Below are 22,856 nucleotides of genomic sequence, written 5' to 3' on the forward strand. Positions count from 1 at the left end.
CAAAATGACCTCCTTTCCTACTTCAGGGAAGGAAAGGGTTAATAAAGGAGGCGGCCTTTGAGTGCTGACAGAACAGAAGCTCTTCAGGTGGGATGTGGCTGTGCAGGGAGCGGTGGGCTTTGGGGGCGGTGCCGCGAGGGGGCGGGGCCAGGCTGGGTGGGGCGAGTCCCGGGTGCCCCTCACAGGAAGGTGCCCTGTGCCACAGGTGAGGGGCAGCGGAGTCTAAGCAGAGGCACCAGATGATCAGACATTTTCAGAGGTCCATTCGGCTGTTTTGGCGGCGGGGTGGGCAGGCTGCTCTCTAGTAGCAGAGACTTCTCACTGTGATGGCCACTTTGCTGCCAGGCGATGGCTTAGGTGCCCTGAGGCGCATGGGGTCTTCCCGGGCCCAGGACGGAACCCATGTCCCCTGCATCGGCAGGTGGACTCTCACCCACTGAGCCACCACGGAAGTCCGAAGACTGGGTTTTTAAAACCTTATTTTGGAATCATTACAGATTCACAGGAAACTGGGGACACACGGGCGGGGGCCCTGTGTGCACTGTGGGCCTTCACTGTAAAGGCCAGAGAGTAAACATTCCAGGCTTTGTGCTCGTTTGAGCTCTCTTACAACTGCTCAGCAGGGCCATGCGGCAGTAGAGCCACCACAGATGATATGTACCTTAGCGAGCATGGCTGTGCCAGTAAAACTTAATTTAAAAGCAGGTGGTGAGCCAGATATGGCCAAGGAACGATGGTCTGCCAACCTGTAGTTGGCATCTTCCTCCAGAACACGGATTGCTTTTGCGATCAATTTAATTTGCAATTAGTGAATTACAAAATAAAATGAAAGGCAGCAAAATAACTGTCTGTCATGATACTTGGAGATCCAATTAGTTGTGAGCCTATCAATGAGAATTTTAAAAAGTTAGGAAATCTTTTGTGCCTTTAAAATTTTGTGCCATGTGCATGTATTACCTGTCTACAAACCAAATAAAATTAGGCATCATTGCTTTAAGCATTAGTTCTTTGAAGTCTCCTAGAAATCCTGACCAAGCTGGACCTGGGTCAACAAGAAGGAGGACCACATGAAAGCAAAGGCCAGGATGCACTCATCCATCCCACACAAGGGTATCCGAAGAGTCAGGTTACCCAGGATACTAGAAATAGCTCAGTGTCCCGGACCTGTGACTGAGGAGCCGTGTTTGAGCAAGCCTTCTCTGTCTTCTCTGCCTTACTCTGAACTGCAGAGCACACTCTGTAGGGCTGCTGTCTGGACTAGACGAGCTAATGTAAGCACAGCGCTCAGAGCGGGGCCTGGCGTCCTGCAGACGCTCCTAAAGGCTGGCTGTGTCTGTGACCAAGTCGGGCAGAGAAGACGGGAGCAGCGATGGGAGACGCGGGCGCACCCCACACCAGCAAGAGGCGGTGCTCCTCCTGCTGACGGCTGAACACATTCTCGTTCCTTCCCACTCGCTTTTCTGAAACACTTAAAACCAAGGCTGACTTCTCCCTTGAGCCCTGAGATCCATGTAATCTCTGTCTCACTTGAAGGGTAGCTTCTTTCCCCTCAGAGAACTGAAGTGAGGATCAAACAGGGTCACACACATATCTGTGCAAGCACACACGTTGTCAAAGTGGAGCGTGCTAGCTCTTCAGAGCAGCTTTAGGTTTCCAGCAAGACTGAGAAGGTACTGAGGTGCCTCACCCACCCCTGCCCCTACAGCAGGGCCCCCCGATCGGCACCCTCACCTGATGCTACATCTGCTGCAGTCAACGCAGCCGCCCTGACAAGCCAGCAGCCCCCAGGGCCCACGGCCTACACTGGGGTTCACTCAGTGCCATATCCTGGGGGTTTAGACAGGCGGATAAGGACTTGTACTCCCATCACCAGGTCCTCCAGAGTGCTGTCACGGCCCTACAGGTCCTGTCCCCCAGCCTGGCCACCTCCACTCTCCGCCCCACCCAACAGCCACCATCCTTTCACTGTCCCGAGTCTCGTCTTTTCCACAATGTCCTACAGCTGACATCATAGAACACACGGTCTTTCCTGATGGGCTCTGTCACTGTCGTCGTGCGGCTAGATGGCTCATTTCTCTACAGTGCTGAGGGACAGTTCATTGTCTGGCTATAGCGCCGTTTACGCACACATTTGTCCATGCAGGACAGCTGGGTTGCTTCTGAGTTTTGGCGACTGTGAATAAAGCTGCCGTAAACACCCACGTTTAGGTTTTTGTGGGGACATGGTATTTCTGCTCCTTTGGGGAAATTCCAAGGAAAGTGACTGCTGGGCTGCACAGCAGGGGTATCTTGAGTTTGAAAATTAAAGTGCTATGTTAGCAACTGTCTATGACAGTCATTTGAGGCCCACGGATAGGACCCCTGGTCTCCCTCAGGCCCCTGGGTGGTGGGATCATGCTCCTGCCACTCCTCGCCGACCGTCAGAGGACCCTCGCCTTCCAGAAGCTGCCCGGCACATATGGGGCACAGAGAAGTCCTGCAGCAAGTTTCCTTCTAGCCCAGCCCTGCCACTGGCCGAAGGGCCTACCTTTGGGCGTGGCCTCTGAGGCACTGAGGGCCCCTTGAATGACAGCCTGCGCCTCAGAGTTCTTCTTCTTCAGAAAGTCTATGGTTTCCCGCAAGTCCAACAGCTCAGTGTCCTAGGGAGAAAAGGGAGTGGCGTCAGGCGGGCCTGGGGCTGCCGGAGGGGCGGGGCCTAGGCTGCCGGAGGGGCGGGGCCCGGGGCTGCCGGAGGGGCGGGGCCCGGGGCTGCCGGAGGGGCGAGGCCGGCCTCACCTTCTCCTCGGCGGTCTCGGCCAGGTGCCGCAGGCGGCAGGTCATGCTCACCAGGCTCTGCTCGAAAGCCGCCACCAGGTTGGCCTGAAACAAATGGGCACGGGACGCCTCAGGTGCCGGGGTTTGGGGGGCCGGCTGAGCTGACTCTGGGGGTCTCAGGGATGACCACTGCCAACCAGCCTCGTGGCAGCCCTTAAACCTTGCTTCCTACTCTGGCCTGAAGACATGCCTGGGGGTACAGACATCATCAGGGTAGGGCGGGTCTCTGGAGGCGTCACCTCTGGGGCCCTCGCTTTATCCGGTGTCACTCCTCGCCTGGAGCCCGTCTCCCCCCAGAACTGCCTGGACTCCTCGCCAGCCCCGCGCCCCGGGGCCTCTGCTTTCGGTTCTCCTGGCCTTTCCCCGACGGAGGCAGCTCAAGGGCCCGCGGGGCAATTCCGCAGTCTGGCCGCTAGGTGTCGGGCCTGCTCCACGGGCGCGAGGGGTCCCCACGAGGACTGCGGGGCAGGGAGGGGTGAGGGGCCCACAAGGCAGAGAAGAGGGGGTCAGGCGGGGAGGGCAGAGTTCCAGCTCTGCCAGCTGGGGGGCAGGAGAGCGGGGAAGTGGGGGCTGAGGCTGCGACCAGAGGGGGCAGGCTCATGGAGGAGAGGGCCAGCCTTGGGGGGCGTCTAAGCCAACTGTGACCCGGAGTGGGGTGGGGGGGAACGCCCCTTGCAGAGCTCTGGGGCCTGGGACCCCTGCTTCCTGTCGCCCGTCGTCTGCCTCCCTGGGAGTCAACCCTACTGTTCACCCCTGCCCTCCACACGCCTGGAGGCCTCTCCCATCCAGGGAGCAGTTCCCTCCACGTGTTGCTCTTGCCTTCCTGGCCTCGGGGCCCCTCTTGCTCATCTGTGGATGCGGGTCCCCTCGTGAGAGGTCTTCAGACCCCGGCTCCTGGGGACCATCCCAGCCTCTTCCGTCTGGGGCTCCCTCTCCTTGGGGGGGCGCCGTCGCCCGCCTCCACATTGTCCCCGCCCACTAGGCGGCCCAGATGCCCTTGGCCAGGGTTCAGCTGGGGGCCGGGAGAAAGGCTGGTGAGTGGGAGGGGAGGGTGTCCAGACTGCGCCCAGCGTGGGTAGCTGTGGAGGCCCAGGAACAGGGCCCAAGGTCTAGAATTGGGACCCAGGGGACCTTCCAGAGCGCTGGTGTCATGGCTCGCCCTGAGGGCAGGGCTCCAACCCTCCGGGCCAGGCTGCCTCGGATCCCCAGGAGAAGGAGCTCTCTCTCCGCCAGGGGCACTTCCTGCCCTGAGAGTTGCCCTCCACGGCCAGTCTGGGCTCAGGCTCCCCGGGAGTGCGGCACTGATGGGGCACAGGGTCAGTGGCTCAGACGCGCTCCTGCTCTCCAAGCCCAGACAGGGACTCCCGGGCTCTGCGGATGTGATGGCCTTGGCGGGCGTGGGGCGCGGGCCAAGTAGAGAAACGGGTCTTGTTTCTGTCACTATTCTGTGTCCCAGCTGCGGGGAAAGACCTTCCAGGGGCTGCACACAAGCTGGTGAGCAAACCCTGACCACTGAGAGCCTGGGGAAGGGAAGGAAGGGACCCGGGTGTGGGCAGGACGCGGCCGCCGGAACGTGCTGGGGACGCCCGAACTTGCGGCGCAGTCTCAGTTCCACGGGAGACCCAGGCCAGACAGCTGGGCTCCCCCGGGAGGAAGGGGAGAGAAAAAACCAGCGGAAACTGCAGACACGGTCACTTTGTGCAAACACTTGGAAGGCTCCATAGATCCGGCTCAGCTGTTGTTTACAGCTTTGGGGGAAAATGGCTCTTATGTTCTCTGTTTGCAGTTCGGCCGCTGGGGAGACACTGCTGCGGCCTTGCTCAGGGCGGCTTCGTTTCTCCCCATCGTGAGGGGTGGAAAAACCGAGGCCACAAGAGACTCGCTCTAAGCGGGCGGACTCTGGCAGGCTGAGGGAAGGGATGAGAAGGCGGGTCCCCAGCGAAGCTCACGTCCTGAAGAGTTGAGGCCACCGTGGCCAGGGCCCGGGGCCGGCTCCTAAAGCTGGAGCTCTGGCGCCCAGCCCGGGGCGGTGCAGGACAGGGTGTGAACAGACAGGGCACGCCCCAGAGGGACAGAGGGCTCCCGGGGACGTCTGTCACTTCTGACCCACGAGTGACCACCACTGTCGGAGCAAGGCTGCCTCCTCCTGCACACACAGCCACTGACACAATCCTTCTTCCTTTCTCCAGCGAGTTCGTAGGCGTCACACAGGCACTCGTCCATGCCCATGAATTAGGATGGGGGGGAAGTGGCTCTTTACAAACACGCAGACTTGGGGGAGGAGAAGCCAGCCCCCCGTCCTCTGCACCCTTGTAACCAAGCCCAGGGGACACCCTGGGAGGCCTTCTCTTTGGATGCACTTGTCCAACTGGGGCCCAGACCGCTTCCCCCCGGGCCCGGCTCCAGGCACTCACGTTGGCCGAGAGCTGAGAGGTCAAGGTGGCTACTTTCTCCTGGGACGACTCCAGTTCCCGGCGAAGCTTTCGGATTTGCTGTGGAGGGAAAGGCACAGTCACGGAGGCAGAAGGGGTGGGAGGTGTGGGAGGAGGGGTGCGGGGTGTTAGAAGGCAGAGGCAGAGGCTGGGGACCCTACCTCAGACTGCATCCTCTCCTCAGCCTGGAGAAGGAGCCCAGAAGCGGGGGAGAGAGAGGAGGCGGTTACACGGAGGAGGGAAGGCACAGACGCGCCGCAGCGGGACGTGGGGCGCCAGGGGCCCTTGCGGGCTCAGACCCCAGGCCAGGGCTTAGTCTCCTGCTAGAGCCACATCACCCAGGGGGCCAGGAGGGAGCTGGCCTGAAGACTGACCTTGTTTCCACCAACCGCAGGAAGGCCCGGCCCCGCCGGAGCTGCTGTCTCTGCATACCCCGAGGGTCCCGGGTGCTGGGGCTGCCCACCCGGCCTCCCTGGCACAGAGCCCAAGACCAGGGCACCCTCCGCGTTGCAGAGTTGCTCAGGGACTGGCAGTGAGGCCAGAAGGGCCCGCCTGGTGCCCTGACCTCCAGGGGCTCCCACCCGGCCCCCCGCCGCAGAGGGTCCAGGGCGCTTACTGAGGAGTACGTGGATGAGGCGCTGGAGGCCAAGGAGAGCACGGAGCCGTGAACTGCAAGAGAGGCAGAGCGCCAAGGGTTAGCAGAGGGCTCGTGGAGGCAGGAGGCGCCAGAGGCAGGAGCTCGGGCTCTGGTTCTGGCACCAAACACGGGGCCCGGCGGTCTAGCCCCACCAAGGACTCCAGGCGCGGGCAGAGCCGCTCTGCCCCTCCGAGGGTGGGGGCGGGAGAGGACATGCCCCCGTGGGACACAGAGTTGCTGCACCAGAGCTGCTCAGAAGGAAACACAATCCTGCCTGTGCCTCCTTTTCCCAGCGGGCACCTTGTGGATGAGAAACCCCTAAGTGCAAGATATGCATTGTGACTCTGCGCTCAGCGCAATGGCCCTACTGAGAGAACCGGATCAAGGCAGCTGCAGGAGCCCCAGGACAAGCGTCCTGAGGTCCTCAGTTCTCCCCCCGGAAAGCCCGAGTTCAGACCTGACCACACCACCCCAGAGCGCGGCCCCGAAGCTGGTTTTCGGAGTGCTCTGAAAAGAGGATGGAGAAGCCTGATGCTCTGAAGGGCTAGAGCACCACCTGCGCGTCCCTGCCAGCTCCGTGTGGGGCGGTTCTGTCCTCTGACGAGGGTGGGGGGCAGAGGGGACAGAGGCGCTGTACTCCAGGGGTGCTGTCCAAGCCGTCCACGCTGCCGCCCTGCCCACCCCCAAAGGCCCTGGGCCCCCAGACCCTTCAAGGCATGGGAGGAAAGCGCAGAGATGGCCCGGGGGGATGTTCCGTGAGTCAGAGAGTGTGTGGGGCGGTGGTGGCCATGGAGGCGGGCAGGCGAGGGGACCAGCGGAGCCGGGATGAGCGTGCACCGCGCGGGCGTGAGGTCTCACCGTCGTCCGCAGGGTCTCGGAAGGATCCTGACCGGATCATCCCCTTGGGTCTCTCGGCCAGGGACAGGGTGCTCCCCGCTTGGGAGCCGCCGTACAGCTCGAAGGCCGTCTCGTGGGCGGGGATGCTGTTGGAGCGGGTGATTCTTGGCGTGGTGGCCGCGCTGGGGCTCACTGGAAGGACAGAGCGGGGCGGTGTGGGGGGCGGGAGAGGAGGCAGGGGCGTCAGCCTCGGTCCCGGGGCGCCAGGGGCAGAGGTGGTGGAGGGCAGGAGAGGAGGGAGGTGGGGAGGAGGCAGTGGCGTCAGCCTCGGTCCAGGGGCGCCAGGGGCAGAGGTGGTGGGGGGTGGGAGAGGAGGGGTGTGTGTGCTGGGCTGGGTGTGGGGAGCAAGGCCTGGGGGGGTCCTGCGTCTGAACCAAGGGTTCAGAGCGCGGCCTGTGTGAAAGCCCTCCTGCCCTGGAGACAAGGCTGCCAAAGGTCAGGCTGGGGGTCTGGCAGCTTTTCCAAAGCCTTCACCTCGCTCGGATGTGCCTATGAGAACGGGGCCCCGTGTTTTCCTAACACACAAGGGGCGGCCTGGGAGTTCAGAGCAAGACTCAGATCTGAGCGACGAGGCGAGTCAGTGAGGGGGGGCCCCCAGCGGGCACGCCACTCTGGGTGGACCCGGGGACGGCGGCGCCCGGCCTCAGCCTGGCCTGGGGGTCAGAGCCCCCAAGCACTTTGGGGAGCTGTGGAACCTCGCTGGCCTGCAGTCCTGCCCCCTCAGCCCTGCCTCTCGACCTGCACGTCCTGGGGGGTCCACGAAGACCCGGGCGGAAGAAGACCCTGGCTCCCTCGGGGCCCCTCAGCCATGAGGGGATCACAGCTTGGCCGGGCCCCTTGCTCTCCCACGCAGTCCCTGCCCTTCTGTTAAGGGCCCTGCGGGGGCCGGTTGACCTCTCCTCAGCCTGCTGGGCAAGAGCCCAGCCCCAGTCTGCTCAGAGGCCCGGTCGCCTGCAGGTGCGTCCCAGGACCTCGGGCTGGGCCAGCTGCCTTCCTGCAGAGCCTGGCGGAGGAGGAGGCCGCAGGCCGGGCCGGTCGCTGTCCCCGAGGGGCCCCGGCTCCCAGGAGGCAGGGCCGCGACCCCTGCCTCTGCCCTGCCCATCTCCAACCAGCCTCCCCCCACCCGCTCTTACAAGCTTTCCCTCGTTCTCAGAGTCCAGAAGCGTGTGGCCAGCATGGGCTCACTCAGCCCTGCCCCTGGGGCGAGCCCAGCCCTAGTGGGGGCAGACCCCCTCACTGGGCCGGTACCCCACTGAGTCCCCCAGTAGCCTGGCGCTGAAGGTGGCACGGCGCGGGGGGCAGCCGCCTTCGGGATTGAAGCACAGGTTTCTGCTCGGGGCCGCGTTCATGGCCTTTGCAACACTCAGACCATCTGATGCTACACAGGTACACCCTGTGCCCCGGGGCCGCCCCTCAGCCCCAGGTCGCGCTCACGCGGCCCTCGGTCTCAGGCTGTGGGGGGTGAATGGAGGCTCCGTGACCCAGCCCGCACAGCGGGAACCCAAGGCCCGCCCGCCCTGCCCCCGGGGCAGTCCCCGTAGGTACTGACCGATGTTGGTGAGCTGGCCCTTGGAGCTCAGGGACATGGACAGCGCAGGGGGCGACGGCAGCTCTGACTGGTCGTCTGACTCAGGCAGCCCCGCGACGGCGTGGGAGTGTCGTCGCTCCTTGGCCTCCTCCTGGGACGGCAGCTGGTACCTGCAGGCGGCAGGCGAGGGCGCGGCTGGGTGTCCACCACCGGGGCTCGGGGACAGGTGGCAGGAGCGGCCGAGCTGCCCACAGGGGCAGTGAGAGCAGCGTCCACCCCCCGGCAAGAGGGGCCGGCAGACCGGGGCCTTGCTGAGGGCTCCGCAAGGCGGGGCCGAGACAACAGAGGAGGCGCCAGGGCACCATCCCCAAGGCTCGGGACACAGCCCGGGGGCTCCAGGCATGGACTGCAGGGCCTGCTGCTGTGGGCAGAGTGACCCGAGGCCTCGGCCAGCACAGGCCAGCATGTGATCCCGTGTGGAGACTCTCCCCCTCTGTCACCAGAGCAGCGCCCGGCGCTCGGGCAGGGATGAGCCTGGGAGTGGGCCCTGGAGGAGGCGGGGGGCGGCACGTACGGCTGGGCCGGGGCCAGCACAGCGGCTCACTCAGGCCAGGAGCCCCACGGGCAGGAAAGAAAACACACGCGAGCGTTACCTGAGCCCCTTCTTGGGGAGAGTGTTCCGATCCCGCTGATTACTGTGGAGGAAGAAAGAGAAGCACGTGGGTTCAGGGTTCGGGACCAGAGACTCGACGGGGACCCAGGCATCGCTGTGAGCCCCTTGGCTCCACAAGCAAAGGGGAGGACGGCCCTGGTACCCCTCACAGTCTGAGAAATAGTTCTGAGATGCTCCATGTTTTTCCCCGATTAGCTTTTTTTTTTTTTGACCAGGGATTGAACCCATGCTCTCGGCAGTGAAAGCATGGAGTGTAACCACTGGACCAGCAGGGAATTCCCTCTGACTTGCTTTTCAGAGATCGCATTGGGGGACATCCCTGGCGGTCCGGGGGATCTCTGTGCTCCTAGTGCGGGGGCTCAGGTTCAGTTCCTGACCAGGGGACAAAGGGCCTGCCTGCCGCACAGCGTGGCCAACGTAAGTAAATACATGCAAATAACTGTTCTCATAAGATGATACGATGGGAGACGGAAAGCAGCATGTGACGTTACAGGAGTGATCTGGGGCCAGGAAGAAGCAGCTTCGGCTGGCAGGTTAAACCCGCCAGGAGGTCCTGAGAAGTCCGCCAGCATCTATGGACTGGCTTCCCACACAGGAGGTGAGAATCGGGATCAAAACACAGAAACGAAAGCTTGTTCATCCACAGCGCAAGGAGCAGACACGCTTAATCACACAGACGCTGAAGGTCACGGAGAGGGAAGCAGATGCGGCCGCCTACCTGTCCAGCTGCCCGGCCCTGGGGCTTCCGCTCCAGGCCAGCTCCTCGGCGTCCTCTGCGGCGGGGGCGGTGGGGGGCGCGGGGCTGCCGGGGGCGGGGGCGCCGCTGGGGAAGGCGCCGGGTAGGCTCATGGGCATCTGTAGGGACTCCATGCTCCGGTGCAGCCCCGAGAGCTTGGGGTACATGCGGGGCTCCTTGGGAACGCCGAAGCCGCTCATGAGCTCCAGGCCCTGCGAGAAGCTGGCCGAGTTGATGTTGAGGATGGGGGCTGGGCTGGGGGTGAAGCAGGAGGTGAGGGGGCCCCCGGCGGCCGGGCCCGGAGTGTGCAGGTCTGTGGCCTTGGGTGCAGGGGCGTCGCCGGACACCGGCAGGTCCAGGCTGTTGGAGTTGACTTTGTCGAGGTTGGCCAGGGACGGCGGCTTGACGAAGCTCTTGGCCGCGGCCCTGGGGAAGCGAGGGCAAGACAGACGTGTGGGCTCCAGGGACAGGGCGGCGGCGGGCAGCCGGGACCTGGGCCAAGTCCTCGTCCTCTTCGGTACTCCGGGGCTCTGAGCGCCCCTGAGGCTGCGGAGGACCCCTGACCGGGTGGGTTGGCGCAGGCCGTGGCGGGCGGGGTGGGCACACATATGCAGGACGTACCTGAGCGGGGTGGGGGGCAGCTCCGCCAGCTTGGGGGCTGGGGTGTGGCCCGCCTGGCTCCGGGGCGTGCTCTCGGGGGAGCCGACGCTCTTCAGGGACAGGCCGTCAGGGCCCAGCGCCTCGGCCTTGGCCTTGGCCTTCTCCTTCTCCCGATCCGTCTGGTTGACTGGGGCCGGGGCGGCCCGCCCGCCAGCCACCTTGGAGGGCTCTTTCAGCCTGGAGGGTGCCAGGCCCGCCGGCTTGCTGCTGAGGAGGCTGGGGTCGATGCTGCTGCTCACAGGCCTGGGGCCACCGCGCCCGCCGGTCACGCTCATGGAGCTGGACTTGGCTGGCCGCGGCAGGCTGCGGTACTGGATGTTGGAGCGGGCGCCTGGGGCCAGGAACCCAGGCTCCACGCTGTTGGACACGTCCAGGCTTGTCTTGCGCCCATTTGCCGGCTTCACGGGGATGCCTGAGGACTTCTGGGCCTTGCCAAGTGTGGCCGAGCCCCCTGTCTGCACGACAGTGGCCGTGCCCGTGGCAGGAGGGGGCTTCTTGTAGCCGAAGGACCCTGATGTGGACGGGCGTGCGATGCCTGAGGGAGGCTTCTTGGCATCGCCCAGGCGGTCGCGGCCGGCGTCTGAGGAGGAGCGCTGCAGGCCCGTGCTCTTCACGGCCAGCTTGGCCTTGTCGGCGGCCTTGCCCTCGGGTTTGCCTGCGGAGGGTGGGCACTGTGAGCAGTAGGAGAGCCAGCGTCTCCCCACCCCGGGAGGAGGGGCGCCATGGAGTGCTGGGCCTAACTGCGGGCGATCGGGGACCCACGGGCTGAGGACCGTTCTGTGCAGGCCTCGCGTCCAGCTGTTCGATTTCTGTTTTTTGGTGTTTTCCGCTCCCAGGCTAGGAGGTCCCAGTTTGGTTGAAAGCACAAGACGATCAAGAAGGGCACACGTCTAACATCAGGTCACCAAGGGTCTGCCCCGTGGGCACCTCTCTGACACTGCCAGAATCTCCCGGGATGGCACCCAGGGCCCCGGGAGGTGTGAGGATATCACTCAAGATCCCAGGAGAGGAGAGGAATCACTGGGCAGTGTGGGAGGCAGGTCAGGCCAGGCTCCCTCCTGCCCTACATCTGGCTCAGCCTTCTCAGCATGTGGAGCCCCTGTGCCCGCATCTGCCCGTATTCCCTGACTCAGGACGTTCTGGAGCCCTGCCAAGTGACGTGTGGGAGCTGCAAGCAGGCTGGTCGATGCCGCCCCCCCAGGAGTTACCGGTCGAGAGGACCGGGACCACCAGGGAAGCAGGCCGCGGGCCTGGGACCTGCCCCCTGGGCTCACCTGCCACCTTGAGGGCGCTCTGGGCCGTGTGGGTGATGGGCGAGGTGACAGCCACGGGCGGGGTCTTGCCCTTCTTCAGGGGCCCGGGCGGGCCCAGGCCTGCCGGCTTCTTCAGCTCCCCGGCCCTGGACGCGTCGTCGCAGCTCTCGGGCCGCTCCCGCCGCCACTTGGACCCCGCAGTCTCCATCTTCAGGCTGCCGCTGTCGTACTCCAGCTTGCGGGGGGCCTTCTCCTCCGACTCACTGAACCAGCTCAGCCCGCTCTCCGCCAGTGAGCGCTTCTCCGAGTCTGTGCGCAGCTGGAGGCAAGAGAGGGTGGGGTGGACGCTCAGCGGGACAGGGAGGGCAGGGCCAGAGGGCAAACGGGGGCCATGGAGGGCCCTCCTCTCCAGGGGACTCGGAGACCCAGGCTTTCGCCTGCACCCCAGGCTGCTGGAGATGACAGCGCACGCACGCCAGGCTTCTCCTCTCCAGGTGGGACAGCGCTCACAGGCATCCTCCAAACGGGCGTGGGCGCCAAACAGACCTGCCCCCAGGACAGATCACACCCTAGGTGTTCCTTCCCGCCAGCTCGCAGACTCGATTCCGTGCATGTGGGGACCAATCCCACGGACTGGTGCACGCACACAGTGTGCACGCCATCCCGCGTGTAGAGCACACACCACGCCGCACACAGGTGCGGCCGGGCCTGCCCGCGGTCGGCCTCGAGAAGGGGGCCCACGTCTGCACCCGCACCTACCACTATTGTCGAGTTCCTGCGAGACGCCGTGGGCGTGGTGGGCAGGGAGTTGAGTGAAGAGCTGGCATTGAACTCTTCGGAGCTGAGGTTGTCGGAGGCATCACTGAGCCCACTGCTGATGGAGCTGCTCTCATCCCAGCTGTGGGCGGGGGAGAAAGGTGAGCAGTCAAGACAGAAGCCAGGGCGAGAACAAAAGTTCCCTTACGGAGGAGAGGATGGCTGCACTCCAGCAGACAGACAGGCCAAGAACAGAGAGTCTGGGGGTTAATCCTAGACTTGGTAGCAGAGCAAAGCTTGATTTAAACTTACTTGTATTAAACACCTGGTGATGTTCTTTTATAAAAGGAAGGGACTAGCTTTATTTGTTCGCTTCCAAGGCAAAATAACCAACATAAACCAATATCACAGTAATCCAAGTCTATGCCCCAACCAGTTATGCTGAAGAAGCTGAAGTTGAACGGTTCTATGAAGATCTATAAGACCTTATAGAACTAACACCCAAAAAAGATGTCCTTTTCATTATAGGGGACTGAAATGCAAAAGCAGGAAGTCAAGAGATATCTGGAGGAGTAACAGGCAAGTTTGGCCTTGGGAGTACAAAATGAAGCAGGTCAAAGGCTAACAAAGCTATGTCAAGAGAACACACTGATCATAGCAAACACCCTCTTCCAACAACACGAGAGAAGACTACACAGGGGCATCACCAGACGGTCGACACCGAAATCAGATTCATCACATTCTTTGCAGCCAAAGATGGAGAAGCTCTACACAGTCAGCAGAAACAAGACCAGGAGCTGACTGTGGCTCAGATCATGAGCTCCTTATTGCCAAATTCAGACTTAAACGGAAGAAAGTAGGGAAAACCACTAGACCATTCAGGTATGACCTAAATCAAATCCCTTATGATTATACAGTGGAAATGACAAATACATTTAAAGGATTCGATCTGATAGACAGAGTGTCTGAAGAACTATGGATGGAGGCTCGTGACACTGTATAGGAGGCAGTGATCATCCCCAAGAAAAAGAAATGCAAAGAAGCAAAATGCTTCTCTGAGGAGGCCTTACAAATAGCTGAGAAAATAAAAGATGTGAAAGGCAAAGGAGAAAAGGAAAGACATACCCATTTCAATGCAGAGTTCCGAAGAAGAGCAAGGAGAGATAAAGCCTTCCTCAGTGTCAATGCAAAGAAACAGAGGACAACAATAGAATGAGAAAGACTAGGAGATCTCTTCAAGAAAATTAGAGATACCAAGGGAACATTTCATGCAAAGATGGGCTCAATAAAGGACAGAAATGGTACGGACCTAACAGAAGCAGAAGATAGGAAGAAGAGGTGGCAAGAACACATAGAGCTATACAAAAAGATCTTCACAACCCAGATAAACTACGACGGTGTGATCACTCACCTAGAGCCAGACTTCCTGGAATAAGAAGTCAAGTGGGCCTTAGGAAACATCACTATGGACAAAGCTAGTGGAGGTACTGGAATTCCATTTGAGCTATTTCAAATCCTGAAAGATGATGCTGTGAAAAGTGCTGCACTCAATATGCCAGAAAATTTGGAAAACTCAGCAGCAGTCACAGGACTGGAAAAGGTCAGTTTTCATTCCAATCCCAAAGAATGCTCGAACTACCGCACAATTGTCCTCATCTCACACACTAGCAAAGTAATGCTTAAAATGCTCCAAGCCAGGCTTCAACAGTATGTGAACTGTGAACTTCCAGATGTTCAAGCTGGATTTAGAAAAGGCAGAGGAACCAGAGATCAAATTGGCAACACCTGTTGGATCATTGAAAAAGCAAGATTGAGTTCCAGAAAAACATCTACTTCTGCTTTATTGACTATGCCAAAGCCTTTGACTGTGTGGATCACAACAAACTCTGGAAAATTCTTCAAGAGATGGGAATACCAGACCACCTGACCTGCCTCCTGAGAAATTTGTATGCAGTTCAAAAAGCAACAGTTAGAACTGGACATGGAACAACAGACTGTGTTCCAAATCGGGAAAGGAGTACGTCAAGGCTGTATATTGTCATCCTGCTTATTTAACTTATATGCAGAGTACATCATTCAAAATCCCAGGCTGGATGAAGCACAAGCTGGAATCAAGACTGCTGGGGGAAATACCAATAACCTCAGATATGCAGATGACACCACACTTATAGCAGTAAAGTGAAGAAGAACTAAAGAGCCTCTTGATGAAAGTGAAGGGGGAGAGTGAAAAAGTTGGCTTAAAACTCAATATTCAGAAAACTAAGATCATGGCATCTGGCCCCATCACCTCATGGCAAATAGATGGGAAAACAATGGAAACAGTGACAGACTTTATTTTTGGGGGCTCCAAAAATCACTGCAGATGGTGACTGCAGCCATGAAATTAAAAGATGCGTGCTTCTTGGAAGAAAAGCTATGACCAACCTAGACAGCATATTAAAAAGCAGAGACATTACTTTGCCAACAAAGGTCTGTCTAGTCAAAGCTATGGTTTTTCCAGTGGTCATGTATGGATGTGAGAGTTGGACTATAAAGAAAGCTGAACGCCAAAGAATTGATGCTTTTGAACTGTGGTGTTAGAGAAGACTCTGACAGTCCCTTGGACTGCAAGGAGATCCAACCAGTCCATCCTAAAGGAAATCAGTCCTGATTATTCATTGGAAGGACTGATGCTGAAGCTGAAACTCCAATGCTTTGGCCATCTGGTGGGAAGAGCTGACTCACTGGAAAAGACCCTGATGCTGGGAAAGATTGAAGGCAGGAGGAGATGGGGATGACAGAGGATGAGATGGTTGGATGGCATCACCAACTCGATGGACAAGAGTCTGAGCAAGCTCCGGGAGTTGGTGATGGACAGGGAAGCCTGGCATGCTGCAGTCCATGGGGTCGCAAAGAGTCGGACATGACTGAGTGACTGAGCTGAACCGAGCTTTATCTGGCCAAGGAGGATGTTCTGTCTGCTTAGCAGAACAGTGTATTATAAAGACAAGGCCATTCTTGGATTGACCTAACCGTACAGACCCATGTCCCTTCCAATCCTAAAATCACCATGTCTTTACTTTTAGATGTGTTCTTTTAGGCATTTCGTCTCCCTTTTCTAAAATTCTCTATACCTGGTAACTAGGGTGGAAGAAGACTGATCTTTTCAGAGCGGCTTAGATCCATCACGTCTCATGCTTCTCTCCCTGTCTGAGACCAGGTCCCGCTTCTCAACAGTAAGCCCTGCTCCTCTGGTGACGGCGCCCCACTCTGGGCGCGGTGGCCAAGCGCAGGGACCACACGTGCTCAGAGGTCTCCTTTTCCTGCTAGCTGCTCGGAGCACCCGATGGCTGTCAACATCTGCCTGAGCATCTTTCTATCGGAACCTGGTCCACACTCCCAGAGAGCCGGACCCAGCCTCAGCCACTGTCCCGCAGTGCCTTGGCTATTGATTTCTGTGTTTGACAAGTTTCACCGTCAGAAGGTTTACTTTTAACATCTGAAAGAAATGCCTCCTCCCCCATTCACACCAGACTCCTCTTGTATCATCTGAGCTTGCTACCAAAGGCGTCTCTGTGTTCACACATTATTTTCAAAGCTCAAATTCCATCTTCTACAACCTTTCTTCAAATGTCCTGTTCCCCACGCCTTCCCGCATTTCTATTTCTTCCTTCTGAACCCTAAAGAGTTCTCCAGGTTCCTGTGAAATCTGAAGTTCCACTTTCAGCTTTGGAGCCTCAAACTGAACATGAACCTCTAGCGAGACTGCAGTGCATGAACCGGTGTCCGTGGGAACCTCTAAACCCTCATTCATCAGCTTCACATGTGTGCTGAAGAGGCTGAAGATGTTTTCCATGAATCTGCTGGTTTCTGGAACACTGTTCCCTTTTGATTTATTTTGAGTTTCATCTCATGGAACAAAAATCAGACACACAAGGCATCTAAGGGCTTGGCCCAGACTTAGGCCAGTCTCCCTGTGATTTATTTGCTGGGAAGAGGAAAGTGGGTGGTTTGGATGTTTGGCTTGTTGTTCTGCAGGGATTAATCCAAACACAGTGAGAAAGCAAAGAGCAAGGGATTGGACCACACCACAGAGCGAGCTCGACTTCATTACTAGGAATCACGGCCATCACTAAATGGCCATTCGACTCTCCTCCACCCCCCTGAGTGGTGACGTATATTAAATCTCACACCTGTCTTGGGCTAAGGTCGTCCTCCCTCCCATTTTGAAGAGAAGAGACACTGAGGGGGAAAGATCAATATGGTTGTAACATCCCATCGGTTCTCCTGGGTCAAGATGAGCTCTCTGGCAAGCACACACACACAATTCCCAGGGCGTTCTCTCAGGTCAAAGACACGAGAAGTCTGTCCTTCCACTGAACCTTCCACCGAGATTAACTGGTGGTCATCGAGGCCTCACAGCAGAGAAAACTCTCATGGGCAATGAGGACTTTGCAGTCCACCAACCCCAAGAAACCTGTGCTTTGCTCAGTGTTGACGGAAAGCCTAAGGCTGAGGTGGGGGAGGGGGACACACGCTCCTCTTGGCTCCAGAGATGCCCCCTCCTGAGTCACAGACCCTCCTGCGGTCATGAGGAAGCATAAGCCTAACTGCCGAGAAGGCTGGCTGGATGACAGGAAGCCTTCCTGGAGAAATTGCTTTGTAGGTGCTGAACAAAAGGAAAATTCTGTGTTCATGACTGAAGGGGTAAGCATCTCCAGTTGGAGAGATTAGACAAGTATATGCTATAGGCAAGGCTCGGATATTATGTAACACTATACAGGGAGAGGACCACCGTCCCTCATCTGTGGTGACCACGGGAACGGCTTCTCGTGCCCACTGACACGCACCCCGCCCGGCCCCCGCCCGGCCCCTGCTGCCCGCACCCCGCCACCCCAGCCGCAGGCTCTGAGAGCCTGCTCTCAGGCGGAACCTCAGCCCCTGCGTCAGTTCACTCCCGTGTTTCAATGAGTGCCTCTTGAAGTAGATTCCTGGAAAAGCATCCTCGGAAGGCAAACTTTATAAGATCTAACACATTACAAAGTGTTGTTTTTCTATTTCACGTGTGAGATTTTGGCCGGACGTTGAATTCCTAGCTGAAGATAATGTCCTCTCCAACCGTGAGGGCCTTGCTCCATGGCCCAGCCTCTGCCGCTGCCGTTGTGACTCCCAGTCCTTAAGGTTTCGGTGGGTTTCCTCTCTGGGATCACTCAGCACCTCCCCTGGTGTTCTGAGGCATCGCGGACAATGTGGCTGGTGAGGCCTGTGTATGCGTGAGCTGGTGCCCCCCTGGCCCCTGACACCTAGACACTCACGCCCTCAGCCCTGGGAAACTCCCTCCAGTTAACTCCTTTCACGGTTTCTTCCACTTTCCAGCTCTCTCTCTCTAGACTGTTACTCAGACGATAGTCTAAAGTTGAGGTTCTGATTTTCTCTTATTTTCCATCAACACACACACACACACACACACACGTATGTATTTTAAACTCTACTCTTTGAGCAGCGGCCTCAGTTTTATCTCCATTGCCTCCTTTAAGATCTTCATTTCTGCTATCAGTATGTTTCCATTTTATACAACAGCATTATCGGTCTTTCTCTCAAGGACGTAACCTCTTCTCAACTCTCAGAGACGCTCACTCACTTGTCTGTCTGGAGGGGCAGGTCCACAAGCTCTCTGCCTAGTTCCTGGCTCCAACTTACTTTGTTCTGTCTGTACTGGTGAGACTTCTGGGAGCACTGACAATCCATGGCTGACGCTCACCTGTAAGCCTGGGCCCCTCACCCTGAGGTCTTTGGAAGCTCTGTGTTCACAGGGAGGACCTGTCAACTGTTTCCACTGTTCCCGCATCTATTTGCCATTTGCCATGAAGATGGGACTGGATGCCATTCTCAGTGTTTTGAATGTTGAGTTTTAAGCCAGTTTTTTCACTCTCCTTTTTCAGCTTTATCAAGAGCCTCTTTAGTTCCTCTTCGCCTTCTGCCATTAGAGTGGAATCATCTGCAGGTTGTTGATATTTCTGAGGTTGTTGATATTTCTCCACGCAATCTTGATTCCAGCTTGTGAGTTATCCAGTCTGGCATTTCGCAGAGAACTTAGTATTCTACATTCTACCTATAAATCCAAACAGCAGTCACTAATGGGCACCTGACATATAGGAGAGGTGTTCTCCTGTGCGTTTACACCACTTTACACCACCAACTTGGAACCAAGCTCTCCCTCTGGGGTGGTTACTGTAAGACCTTTCTCACTCACCCTGAGAGAAGACAGTGAAGAGCGTCTGAAGCAGCTCAGGAGGGGGGGCTGAGTCACACAGAAACCAGACAGCAGAGGCGACTCGAGGGGCGTCTCTAATGCGCTGGGACAGGTCAAGCGGGGAACTTTCTCTGCAGGATCTTCCCATTTACCCATCCCCTCAAACCCCTAAACCTCTCCCGCCACATCTTAAACTTCCCACTTCCTGTTTCCACTAGAAGCATGACTGTTTCTTCCTGTCTTCCTACCTTATCTACACCTCCAACTCCTTCTCCTCCGTCCTCACCCCCCAGCCCAGTCCCGGCTGTGGTACCACCAGCCCGTCGCCTTTTCTTCCTTCACGTCTCTCTTGCTTTTGCTCTGGGTCAAATCTGGACGTGCTCACACTTGAACCCCCATGAAAGCCTCTACCCACCCCACTGTCTACCGAGCCCCCTCTTCCAGGGATACACCAAACACCATCAGAAGAGGCCTGACAGCCTTTCCAAAACCTCCATTAGCTCCTCGCTGCTGAGACAACCGACTCAAACCCTGCATCCATGAGCACGCGCGTATTGCATGATTAAGAATACAAACGTGGGGGCTGGACTCTCAGAACTCAAGTCCCGTAAACTCTGCCCAGGGTTGAATTTGAGGTCAACATGGCGAACACCCTGGAGGTCATGTCTACAGGGCAGCATCAGCTGATGGATGTTTGATGAAGACTGTGGAGATCTGGCTCACCACACAAGGAGGGGAAAGATGGGAATGGATAGGAAATCAGAAAGAAGAGGAGGCAGAGTGGGGTGGCTTAATTCTCCATGCACACCGGGAATGTGACGCAGCCTCGCGGGACATGGGTGGGCAGGGTGCGGGCCGCCTTTCCCACGGACCCCCTTCTTGCTCCATGGAAGCACCGACGTGCAGCACGAGGCCCCTCACCACCACGCGTGACCTCTCTGCGAGGGTTCAGGAGTCCTGGCATCACCGTGGGCACCCAATGCGGGGCGCACACAGCCGATCTGCCTCCACGGGCTTCTTCCAGCCCCGTAGTGTGCAGCCAAGGTCCACACAAACACCAGCTTCCTCCAGGCTCCCGTGGTCCTCTGCGTCACCCTCTCCCGTGTCTCCTCATCGCGTCTCGGGCTCTGCGGGAGCGTCCGCCTTACAGGCAGTCTCCCGAGGGGCAGGACAGAGTTCTGGCCTCTGTGCCTCAGTGTCTACACAGCAGGCAGACCTGTGACAGCGGGGGTGCTCACTCAGAGGAGCGGTTACAGCTTCCCCGTGCCAGAGATCCGTTCTCCAATAGTGACCTGCAGTGTGTTTCTGAAGGATCCTCGCTTCAGTGGGAATCGATAACCTTTCTCTTTGTAGAACTTCCAGATCTCTTTCTCGGTCTACGCAAGCACGTGATCCAGCCCGTCTACCGGATCCTTCAAAGTACTTAGAAAAAGCACTCAATGATCCTTCTGCCAGCTCCAACACCGAGTCAGCTGTCGGTTCTGTGAGTAAGCGCATGGGAAGCGACACCTGGGAGCAGACGCCCGCAGAGCTGAGGGCAGAGTCGGTCTCCCCCACGGTGGAGCCAATTCTCGGCTCTGCGGTCACTTTGGTTAAAGTCGGGTCCTCACGTCTCGGGGGCCGGATCAAGGCTGCTCTTCCTGTGGGGCTGGGATGAGACCGTGGTGACGCCAGCCTTCTCTGTGTTCTGCAGCCCGGCTGCCGGGGCTGCCCCGGGCACGAGAGGAGGGCCTTGTGCTTGCGGGGGGCCCCGCTCTCAGCCTCTCCTGCGCTGCGCGGCCAGGCACCGGGTGGCTGCTCTGTGCTCCCTGGCTGGGAAGGGCGTCTGCCCCGTCTCTACCCTGCCCTTGGTCATCGGCTTGCGGCCCCTGCGTGCTCCCAGGGAAGGCGTCGTGGGAAATAACTGGGGCTGGCCGGGGTCGCACTTGCTCTGTGACTGTGTCTCCTTGTAGCCAATTCACATGTAGCCTCCAGAAGTTTGTACGGAGTCCAGCTGTCTCCTTCTCCTCATCGCTGGTGGGTTGACCCCCTCCCACCGGGCCTCTGGGATGAAAGCCGCCAAGCATTCTTGCTCCCCGGAAACTTGGTTCAGTTAGAACACTGTATGCTTAGACACTTACGGTTTTCTTTTCTAAATCGTAATTGTTCCTTCTCCAGCTTCCTGCCGTTGGGTGGAAGTGGCAGTGTACGGTGACTGCACTGTTCCCGTCAGTAAATCACTAAGCCCTCCATCTCGGCTGCGAGATGATTGCTGTTCGTGTTCTCACTTCCTGGCCCTGGGCCGCGTGGGCGCACCCATCTCTGTGGGAGGAGAACCTGGCCGCGGAGGGGGTGGTGCACCTGGACGCTGCCCCGTGTGTCTGCAGGCCCGGGGCGGGCGCACCCTCCCTCTGGGGGCCGTGCAGCGCTCACAAAGCTCTTGGCTGCGGCCAGGCGCCCCTCCCAGCCGTCGCCCCCAGAGCGCAGGGGCCAAGGGCGCCTCAGGCCGCCAGAGGCCGAGGGTCCGGGCCAGCGGCGGGCCGGTGGTGCACGGGAGAAGACCTCAGTTCTCCCTTCTCCAGCAGCCTTTGGAAGTCAGGCCTGACATTGAGTCTGTTTTCCTTTGGTCCAGAATATATGTGCCTGATGAAGCAGTAAAGAGATGAACCTGAGGAAACCATGTTTCTCTGGTTATTTACCACTTAATGGATAAGAGCTCTGTACACAAAACCTTATTTTTTCCTCTGAGAAACATCCAAGATACAACAGACTGGTGTAAGAGCTAGGCTGATTGTTTTCTTCTTGTGGAGTCATTTTTACTCCCAGCTGAGGCCTCCCCAGTGCCTCGGTGGTAAGGAATCTGCTTTTAATGCAGGAGACGTGGATTCAATTCCTGGATTGGGAAGATCCCCCAGAAAGGGAATGGCAACCCACTCGAGTACTCTTGCCAGGAAAATCCCATGGACCGAGGCGCCTAGCAGGCTACAGTCCTTGGGGCTGTAAAGAGTCAGACACGACAGGGCAACTAAACAACAGCTGACTCTGAGGGCAGCGTCAGGCAGACGGCAACGCGGAAGCATCTGCAGCTGCACCCCGCACCCCCAGGGGACCACCAGCAGTGAGCACACACGCCGCTCCCAGGTGGGGCTGACGGAGCTGGAAGCCTGAGGTTACAGCCCCAGCAGACGCCCAAGCCCTCCTGGTCTCCACTGGTATCACTCCCTTCTGAACAGAAACTCGCTCCAGGACAGCAGGAGGCTCTCTGACCACAGACTGCAAAGCCTTCAGGAAACACAGTCCTCAACTGCTCATAAAAAGCAGCCCGAGTCAGACATGGGAGCCTTCCAGGGCCCATCACTGAACCTGCAAGGGTGGCCATGCTCTGTGAACCTACAGACATCGGGTGGGCCCCGGGGAGAGTCACCAACTCGGGACCTGTGATTCGACCCCTGCAGGGCCCGGCCGTTAGACAGGCGGCAGCGAGCACAGGTGAGTCAGCGGGACTCAGGCCTGGGGCAGAGCCCAGCCCTACTGCCACGGTGAGGACGGCGACTCCCGTGATGGGCTGGCCCGGCTCCCAGGGCCGGCGTGGCTGCGGGTCAAACAACGGAACATCCCACCGGCACAAGCACCTTGGACGAGGTCCCCAGATGGCGTGGCGGCCCCGCGGCTCAAACTGCTCTACTTCAGGGGACCGGAAAGGTGGACAGGGCTTGGTCAGGACCAGCCTGAGTCAGAACCACACACGGAAGGAGCCTCCAAATCACTGTCGTCCTGACCCTTGCTCCAGGTCTGAAGACGGCCACGGCCTCCCTGCTCACCGTCCAGGACGGAACGTGACGGCCGAGCCCCATGAAGCTGCCGAGGCTGTGGTGGGAGATGGCTGACCGCGGGGCATCCGCGAGGCCCATGGCGCCTGCTTCAGCACCTGTTTGCTACAGACCTGGGCAGAGGGTGTTTTTTTTTCCAGTATTTTTTGTTGTCGATGTGGACTCTTTTTAAAAGTCTTCATTGAATTTGTTACAATGTTGCTCTGTTTTATGTTTGGGGTTTCCTTTGGCTGCAGGGAGCGGGATCCTAGCTCCCCGACCAGAACCCGCAGCCCTTGCACTGGAGGTGCAGCCTTAACCACGGGACCGCCAGGGAGTCCCTGAAGTCTTCAGTCAGGAAGACGCCGGGTCCCGGGATCTGGGCCAAACAGCAGAGGTGACTGCCGGTCCTGCCTGAGGCCGAGCTTGGTGCTGCGGAGCGTCCTGGGT

At 58.6% G+C, this 22,856-nt stretch overlaps 1 protein-coding gene across 4 annotated transcripts in view; it reads right to left on the reverse strand.

The window, feature by feature from the left end:
- The window catches only part of NAV1 (neuron navigator 1), a 205,311-nt gene that overhangs the window by 17,577 nt on the left and 164,878 nt on the right, over positions 1 to 22,856 (reverse strand). For 3 of the 4 annotated variants that reach the window (XM_065936375.1, XM_065936377.1, XM_065936378.1), the window contains 12 exons: positions 12,390 to 12,528; positions 11,652 to 11,949; positions 10,339 to 11,032; positions 9,700 to 10,143; positions 8,962 to 9,003; positions 8,330 to 8,478; positions 6,742 to 6,912; positions 5,863 to 5,915; positions 5,408 to 5,431; positions 5,229 to 5,306; positions 2,776 to 2,859; positions 2,528 to 2,639 (listed from right to left, as the gene is read on the reverse strand). In XM_065936375.1, coding sequence (XP_065792447.1) covers positions 2,528 to 2,639; positions 2,776 to 2,859; positions 5,229 to 5,306; positions 5,408 to 5,431; positions 5,863 to 5,915; positions 6,742 to 6,912; positions 8,330 to 8,478; positions 8,962 to 9,003; positions 9,700 to 10,143; positions 10,339 to 11,032; positions 11,652 to 11,949; positions 12,390 to 12,528 — 2,288 coding nt within the window. The remainder of the gene's footprint in view (positions 1 to 2,527; positions 2,640 to 2,775; positions 2,860 to 5,228; positions 5,307 to 5,407; positions 5,432 to 5,862; positions 5,916 to 6,741; positions 6,913 to 8,329; positions 8,479 to 8,961; positions 9,004 to 9,699; positions 10,144 to 10,338; positions 11,033 to 11,651; positions 11,950 to 12,389; positions 12,529 to 22,856) is intronic. The other variant, XM_065936376.1, reaches the window with a different exon arrangement.

The sequence above is a fragment of the Muntiacus reevesi genome, chromosome 5 (genome assembly GCF_963930625.1).
Source record: "Muntiacus reevesi chromosome 5, mMunRee1.1, whole genome shotgun sequence".
Taxonomy (NCBI): Eukaryota; Metazoa; Chordata; class Mammalia; order Artiodactyla; family Cervidae; genus Muntiacus; species Muntiacus reevesi.